Below are 8,506 nucleotides of genomic sequence, written 5' to 3'. Positions count from 1 at the left end.
GAGACAGACAGATCCGCATACATCAGGCTGTAAGACCAAGTGCTAGTACTAACAAAAGGTTTTAATGACTGAGGGAAAGAGTAGCATTCTTGTAGCTGTGCAAATTTCAGAAAGCCTATTTTTTGTAATTATCACCACTGATATCACTATGAAAACTGAACAAACTTCCAAGCCTGTTAAGTCTTCATCACGTCTTCATCAAAGACCTAAGAGGGAGCAGCTTTTGTGCAGAACAGTTAGTTTGTGGAGCCATAGCAATAAGAAAGCTACACTGAGCTGCACCATACAGGCTGACAAGTCAAAGAGCATTTTGGTATCTTATTTCCATCCTGCTTAGAGCAAGACAAGATAATACGTGCCTAATGTAAACGCTGATGATGGAGACTGGCAGCTCAATTCTGAAGTGCAAAACTTTCTTCTGAAATACTCCAGCAGAACAACAACCCCCAAAAGATGAAAGGTTGTTCCTTTTGCTCCACACTGCCGACCCCTGCTATGAAATGACAATGAACACACAGAGAAACACTCATGACAAAAAGAAAGTTCGTTGGGCTTGCTGCAACTTCTAGTTTTCTTCTCTGACAGGACTCTGCAAATGCTATTTTCAGTTTCATAGTTATGGTGAGAAACATAGTGTGTTTTGATTCCTAATTTAGCCTGTTTATCCTGAGAGATTCCAGGATCTTCATTTGAAAGATAAATTCAAACCTTGTTTTTCCTTTGCAGTGCACATTCCATAACAAAAACATTGCATGCCATACTTCGTTACAGGGTTTGGAAGACCTTCACAATCATAAATTTAGGAACTTGTGGAACACAATGGACTTCAGGATGGAAACAAGCCAGTTGGCCTATCTGGTCAGGTCCATCCCTTCTGTTTGAATTAACAGCTGGATTTCACAGTGGGAGAAATCCGGCAGTTCTTTCTCAGGCAAAATTCTCACAGTTGGATTTGCCTCCAACCGTTGTAGCTAGGGTGGGAGGGAGCACAACTTACTTTGTTATTTTATGTTAGCTCTCTGGGTAAAAAAATTCCAGTGCAAGTTCCATAGGACTTGGACCTACCCTGTTCTTTAATTTAATGAGCCTAAATGCAATAAGAAAGACATTCCCAGTAAAACAGAGACAGAGGGCATGTACTAGGTTCTTTGTGCATTGCAGTGCATATGGTACCCATGTTCTGGAGAAAGCAATTAGAAGCTGCATGCCGAGGCAAAATAAAGAGGCAGGACCATTTGTTGCTCTGAGAATTCTATCTAGGAGATGAGTGGCTGGCACAGTTTGGCAGACTCTGTGAGTAGAGACATTGGGTATAATATGCAAAGTTCAGTTTCACACGTGCTATTTCAATTCCAAAAGTAATTGTACCAAAGTTAATGGATTTGCAAGGATTTCTACCCACACAGCGGGGAGGAGAATGCACCCCAGAGGAGACAGAGAGGGGAAAGGCCAGCTGGAATGATCAGTGCAGGATTTGCATGTCTTGGGTTGGGGATCTGAAGTGCTGATCATGGACAGTGATTTGTGTTACACTGCCAGAGGTGAAGATTAAAGCCCTATTTGCTTAGGGGCATGTGGTCTAAGTTCCTTCTTTTGCCTGAGCTTGAGTGTGGTGGGACAGTGGGGAGACGCTGCCCTCAATTTACAGTACAGACTTGATACATTACCCCAAGGGCCCTTGCACTGTACCATTCGCAGAGTCTCAACCAGCTCTGTACTACTGCAAGACATGTAGCAGAGTTTTTTGCGCAAGGCTGTCCCTCCAAACCCCTTTCCCTCCCAGTGTGTCCCCTCTATCAGTAGAAAGTGGAGAGGACACACAAGATTTGGACCTGAACAGGCGTTCTCTACCCAAAAGAAAAGCCCTCTGTGACCAGAAAATGGTGCAGAAATCTTGATTCAGCTTCGGGAAAGCATGGAGCTTGCTCTGCAAGGTAGCTGAGGACCAACCTGCTGCGCAGCTGAGGAAGGTTATGGCAGCCCAAGCAACAAGATGGAGCACAACAAAGCAAAGGCGTGGGGAGAGCCAGCTCTCCAGCGTGGTTTGACCTTCAAATGCTCTTTGAACACAGCTTCTGTTTATACGGGGAGTTAATGGGTCTCAACTAATAAGATCTATCTGACTGGCAGAAAAATAGGGGAACTTGGCTTTACTGACAAAGAAAAGGTTTGTTTTCAGCTATCCTAATTTGCATTGCTGCTCCCATAATGAGGAGGAGGTTCTGCTGAGGGAGAGGTTCCTGTAGGTGAGGTCAGCCACTGCCCTGCATTGGGTGTTATCTGGTCTCTCTTCACTGGTGGTGGGAAAAAAAAAAGTGCTGCATCCTTGCCCAAGTACTTTGAATTTCATTCTGAGGCAGAGCATCATCTTGCTGTGCAAAAAATACTTCTGTGACACCAATGACAAAAGCCTAAGAAATTAAATCATTAGAAGTCAAATCGCTGCAGAATAACCTGGCGTAGCTCCATCTAAATCTTTGTTTTATCATGGGAAGCCTTCCTTTAAAAGGATAAATAAACAGAACACCCCAGGGTCCCTCAGTGAGGGCAAGCCTAACTTCTCCCCAGAAAGAAACCTTTCATCTTTCCTTTGCAAAGGTATTTATGATCCTAAAAGGAGAGGACAAAAGGCTTGTTCTCCCCCCATCTAGCCCACCAGCCCAGCAGGGAGGAGCTGCTCTCCCGTGACAGCCTCCTGCCTCATCTCAGGCCTGGGACAGGCAGTGTCAGCTCCCCAGGAGAAGCACCTCTTTTGGGGTTAGGAAATCCATGGCTCATTCTGGGTCTCTCTTTGCAGTCAGGAAGACCCCTCAAGACGAGGAATTGAGCCAAACACCAATACCTTTTCTCAATTTTGCTGCTGTGCACAGCCTAACCAGCCCAGTGATGGCCTTGGTGGGGTGCAGACCCCTGCCCTGCACTGCTCAGCCCTGGCTTCAGCTCAGCTTTTAACCCATGTACCAAATCAGCTGTCTAGAGAATATTCACCTGCTTCAACACAGGGCAAAGAGGGAAGTTCCTGTGAGATTTTCTTTTTTCTTTGGTTATGACTTTATGCAAGTGGCTGACAGGCTGTGACGGAGCTGAAGAAATAGCTCTAGACTCAGAGTGCAGGGATAAAAAGAAAAAAAACCTAGACTTTTTCCCTCCTTCCCTCAGAAAAGGTAATTTACGTAAATTTATCCACGACCAGCATACGGCAATAGCTCACAACTTTGTTAATGGAAACCTGGTGATCCATAACACTTGTGTGGGAGACATTTGCTTGGGGGTAATACAATATTAATGTTAATATCAATGATCGATCAGAGGATTTGCAAGAAAGGCATAAAGTATTTAATTATAATTACATTGGGAATGGCTTTGTAATGGCTACGACATTTGAATAAGGTCACGTCTAGCCCTCACCCCTGTTATGTTGTTCTATATTAAATGCCATTCACTTCAAGTGCTGGAAACCTTTCTGGAGTCGTCAGAATATAATATACTGGGTAAATTGAAATATGTCCCTTCATTTTTTGAAATATGATTGATATCCTTTGCAAAACAAATGTTAACACCTATTTGTACACAAATTTCTTTGATTATGTGTTAGGGAAACTCAGGTATGACAGTCTCTCCTAGCAGGCACTTTACTGTGAGCAAAGGACATGGCTATTTGTGAATATTAATTTGTCTTACCAAAAATGGTTTTGGATCTCTGCTGTAAATCCACCTGAGTGTATTTCTGCCTTTCCTAATACCTTTACCTATATTGCTTAATAGCCATAACTGTATCTCCACTGGTCTCAGCAGCCCACTGTGTTCACCCGCGTGAGGTGTATGCTTAGTAGGAACTTTTGCTGTCATTGAGTTACCTTTTCCTAACAGCATTAACAAAGAACACATAGGAAGAATCATATTCGCACATTTCACAGCAAAAAATATATATTTCAAATATACTGCAGATGTGTACTGTAACTACCAGCCTAACAGCAGCATTGCCATGTTTAAAGCAATCAAGAAAAAAATCTGCATATAAAGCATGAATATATAAATGTAGGTAGGATCCTAGAAGTGCACACATACCAACCCACATGTGAGTGCATGCATACATTGAAGTACTAAATAAGGACATACTCTTCCCACACCTATTTACTACTGAGCATAAATACTAAAGGAGCAAATTCTCATCCCTCTTCAAATGAGAATCCATCTGTCCAGTGACCCCAGAGGTTTTCTTCTTTTTCTAACCTCAATGTAAATAGCAGATCAATCAGGTCTAATGAGTCAAATTTTGCTTTCAGATAATTGCCCAGAATAACCATTGATTCACAGAGAATTGAAAGCTCCCATTTGAAGGCAGAATTTGGTCACAAGAAATCATCCCTTCAAAGTCGGGAAGACATGCAGTGATGTAACTGACATGATTTTCCATTTCATCTTTTCTGAAGAAGAAGCACAGACTTCTGCATGCTATGGAAATGCCTGAAGATAGCAAGTTTTATAGTTTTCCAAAAAATGAGCATTTATTACCAATCAGTGTGAAATACCACTGATGGTAAATTTTAAGTATATGGCAGGAGTTTCAGCATCGTGACAACATATATCATGCATTTTTACAACATATAAGTGCAGTGATATTGCTCCCTTTCTCAATAACAATATATAAGAATATATAGTATAAATGTACAGTATATATTAGACACAATGTAAAATAACTTAGTGAAATGTCAAAGCTTCTGCATAAAAATTCAAGTCATGCCTGAGCATACCTCTAGCACAATTTTGCTTAATCTTATCTCATATACCTTCATTTACCTTTAGTTCATGTTGCAAAGATAATTTTATATCTCTCTATATAATTGCTTAAAACCACCAGAATCCTTGTCTTTTTTTTCTTTTATCTACACTAAGTGAAGATTGTAGTAGCCAAACCAAAACCAAGACCTTGTGGAGTCTTTACTAATGCTGCCGTTAGGTACTGGAAGCAATTCGTCGTGAACAAGTTGTATAAAAGCAAGTTCTTAAATGCTTGTTACAGTTCATCATTGTCCATCAGGTTCTGTTCTGAAATAGCCCACTGCATGTAAATGATAACGAAATGGCTTTCTTTAGAAATGGAGCTCATGATCTAACATTGCTATCTGTAAATTATAAATCTCACCAGCTTTGCTGAAATTTTATCAAGTACCACTTTGGTAATTGCTTGCAAGAAGGATCAATAAAAATCTATTTAATAGGAATACACAACTTGTCTCAAAGCAGGTAGGTGGAATTCTGGCTTTGGTCAAACTCTGGATACAGCTTCTTGCAAAGCCGTGTCTCCCTTCACACTTGCTAAATGAAATATGTTCAAGGACATTCCTGCAGCATCTCAAGAGGCTTTCTGATAGTACAAGGGGAGAAGTTTGTTTTCTTTTTTTTTTTTTTTAAACCAAGAGATTATGAGGCCCTATGGCTCTGTCACATTACCCCTCAAAGTCTATCAGAGTTCAACAGCCTTGCAATTAGCTTTCTTGGAATTATTTTGAATGCAACTTCACTTCAACAGTTTAAACAACTCTGCCCTGAATATCAATAAAAATATACTTTAAACACTTATTAGTAACTACATTTTCTAATTAATGATGAATTAAAGCTGCACAACAGTTTGAAACATGATGTAAAATAAAAAATAAGGGAAGACAGAGTGATTTTCTGTGATTTCTTTTAAGAAAACGAAGTCGTCATGCCCCCCCCCCCCCCCCTACATTCTCAGACAGTGTAAATTGACAGAATTACACTGGTTTAGATCAGCTTAAGTTCTGACCTACATACTTCAGTGGAATTAATCCTAATTTCCACCAGTGAAAGTGGACTCAAGTTCAATTTGTCTTTAATAAAGCAACGGGTGATAAGCACGTCTCTTTTCTGACAGATTCTGCTTGAGAAAGGAAATTCTTTGTGCTGTTAAGTGATGTCCACAACAGTTTAGAAAACAAAGCTAGAATTTAATGAATTTCAGCATAGTGAAAACTGATATTGGTAACTGTTATTTATGCTTTAACCTTAGCAAAGTTCTTTCAGTACAGACAGAGTATCAGCTGGTGAATTGGTAACCCTTTCTGAGTACTGCGCGGGAAGAAAACAAGGAGGCAGGCGGCTGATTTTCAGTGACATGAGGCTGCTGAATACACTGCAAATCAGACTTTGTTACCATGAATAAATAACATCACATTGTCCAGAACTGGAGATTAATTTGCTGGGCCTCCAGTAAATGATATTTATTTTCTTGCATATTATACTGAGATCTCAGGACAGGCAAAGGGTCGGGGGCTGAAAGAATGTAATCAATGCTGAATTTAATTTCAGAATCCGATTTTGCTAAGGAGGAATTGCTTAGGCTCTGCCTGTTGGTCATGCTGTTTGGAGCAAACCCACGAGGCTCCAGCAGTCTTGGTCCTGATTCAATTCTTTCATGTTTACTTTCAGAAGAGGAAATGTTTTTTAAAGCAGAGTCCATAGAAGACATATCGGGGGATGAAGGACTTTTCCCTCTGCTTGGTCTCTGCTCCTTATGTTCCCTCTTCACGTTCCTCCTCCTCCGTCTTCGCCTGTAATTCCCATTTTCAAAGAGATCCAGCATGGATTCGCATCCTGTTGCAAAGCTCCAATAGTTTCCTTTCCCCTTCTCATTCCCTTCTGTTCTGGGAACCTGTATTTATTTAAAGGCAGTTCAGTATTTGTATGTGTTACAGATGCTGCTGCTGAACATCTGCATTCATTTACATTCAAGAATGGTGTAAACACATATGACAAGACTTTTAAGCCTATTCTCTTTCATTATATGAATAGGATGTAAACGGCACCCTCTTCAATTTGTTATCTACTAGCATGCATCAGACAAGGACATACTCTTTATAATTGACAATTCAGAGAGATTTTAAGTGATTCGCAGCTCAGCTGTTTGTTTCCCTTCTTTCCTAGTGATGAGATTATTCCTGCATATATTTTTTTAAGCCATGCACAGTGTGTATGTAAATATACAGTTACTGATCTTACCTTTACAAAACAACTGTTAAGTGATAAGTTATGTCGGATGGAGTTCTGCCAGGCTCTTTGATTTGATCTGTAGTAAGGAAATTTCTTCATTATAAAGTCATAAATGCCAGAGAGGGTGACTTTATTTGAAGGACTTTGCTGGATGGCCATTGCAATTAAGGCAATGTAGCTGAAAAAAGGAAAACTTGCTGTTACACCATCACCTCATTCACATACTCAGTTTTTAGGACCACATGAGTACATGTGTGCCTATATCCAACTTCCAAAAGTTCTCCTGATGGATCTGCATCCTGACCCGAGATGTCCCAGGGATAAGCCCCGAGCGTGGTCCTGCCTTTCTGCCCTGAGCCCCCTGGGTGATACGCAGGCGTTACTTCCAGGCAATTGAGTCCCAACCGGGCTCTTTGCCCTGGCACTCAGTGAAGAATGCTTAGATATGGATGGATTACAGAAAGATCACGCACCTCTCAAACCCCATCAGAAAAGTTTCCCTGAGCTGGAAGGCTGCAGTGAGACAGATCAGGCTCAGAGACACTGTCACTGGAGACCTTGCCTGCTTGTGGAAAGGACCTTAGCTTCCCCTGCGAACATCTACATCGCGCATCTTCCCACCACACCAGGGAGTATCTGCACCCGATTCACCCATTGGCACATTGCACATTTAATTCCCCTTCTCCTGGGGCTCCTGGAGGTCAGAGGAGACCGTCTGAGGTCTGGTGGCTCAATGGCATGCCAGAGTTGCTGTGACCCCACACAGGAGGAAACAAATCGTGAACACTTCAAACACGGAGACGGGGGAAATCTGCCCACTGCCGTGCCTGTGCCGGGGCCAGACCCACTGTGCACACCTGGGGACAGGTCCCACGCTCCCCCGAGAGCTGTGATCCCACCATCCCAGAGCTCAGAAACCTTCCCAGAGATAGGGGGACTTGGAAAAACTTCAGCTTACCTGTATGCTGGTCTGGTGAATTTTTTCTCTTCGTCAGAACTACAGGTAGGATAATCGTCCCCATCATAATTAAAGCAGTTATAGGGGTACTGCGTGTTGTCAAACATCGTCCTGCTCCTTGCTCAGCTCCTGTGGAGTGAGAGAGATGGAGTGATGTTTCTCAGAGCTTGGACTCCCTCCTCCCTTCTTCCCTCCCCTCTGTCTGTCTCGTTCCCTCTCTCCCCCCTCCTCACGCTCCCTCTCCTCCGTGCACACATACTCTCCGTGATGGGGTGGGGATTGTTTTTGCAATTCTCGCGTCCCAGACAGCCCGTCTGTTAGGATATTATTTTTCTGGGGGGCTTGTTATTGTTGTTATTGCTGTTGCCTCCAATGGGGTGGCGGAGCCAGGCGGCTGGTGACTGATGGAGCCGGTGAATTGGGGGTGAACCTTTGAACCGGGGTGTGCACCGCCGGTAGCTCCGCTCAGCTCGCTGGGTGGTCCGGGCTGGAGAGAGGCCAGCACTCCCCCCGCCACATCCACAACGTGACAAA

The 8,506-nt window shown here is 42.6% G+C and overlaps 1 protein-coding gene across 1 annotated transcript; it reads right to left on the bottom strand.

Moving 5' to 3' along the window:
- Positions 1 to 6,193: 6,193 nt before the first annotated feature.
- Positions 6,194 to 8,079, bottom strand: FOXL3 (forkhead box L3; the record flags this gene model as incomplete). Its single annotated transcript, XM_082312548.1, has 3 exons — positions 6,194 to 6,676; positions 7,024 to 7,192; positions 7,973 to 8,079. 3 exons carry the CDS (start codon positions 8,077 to 8,079, stop codon positions 6,194 to 6,196), a joined length of 759 nt encoding a protein of 252 aa, XP_082168674.1.
- Positions 8,080 to 8,506: the final 427 nt, after the last annotated feature.

This window comes from Platalea leucorodia, assembly GCF_965183815.1.
Source record: "Platalea leucorodia genome assembly, chromosome: 5".
In the NCBI taxonomy this organism is placed as follows: Eukaryota; Metazoa; Chordata; class Aves; order Pelecaniformes; family Threskiornithidae; genus Platalea; species Platalea leucorodia.
This window is presented reverse-complemented; position numbering and strand designations above follow the sequence as displayed.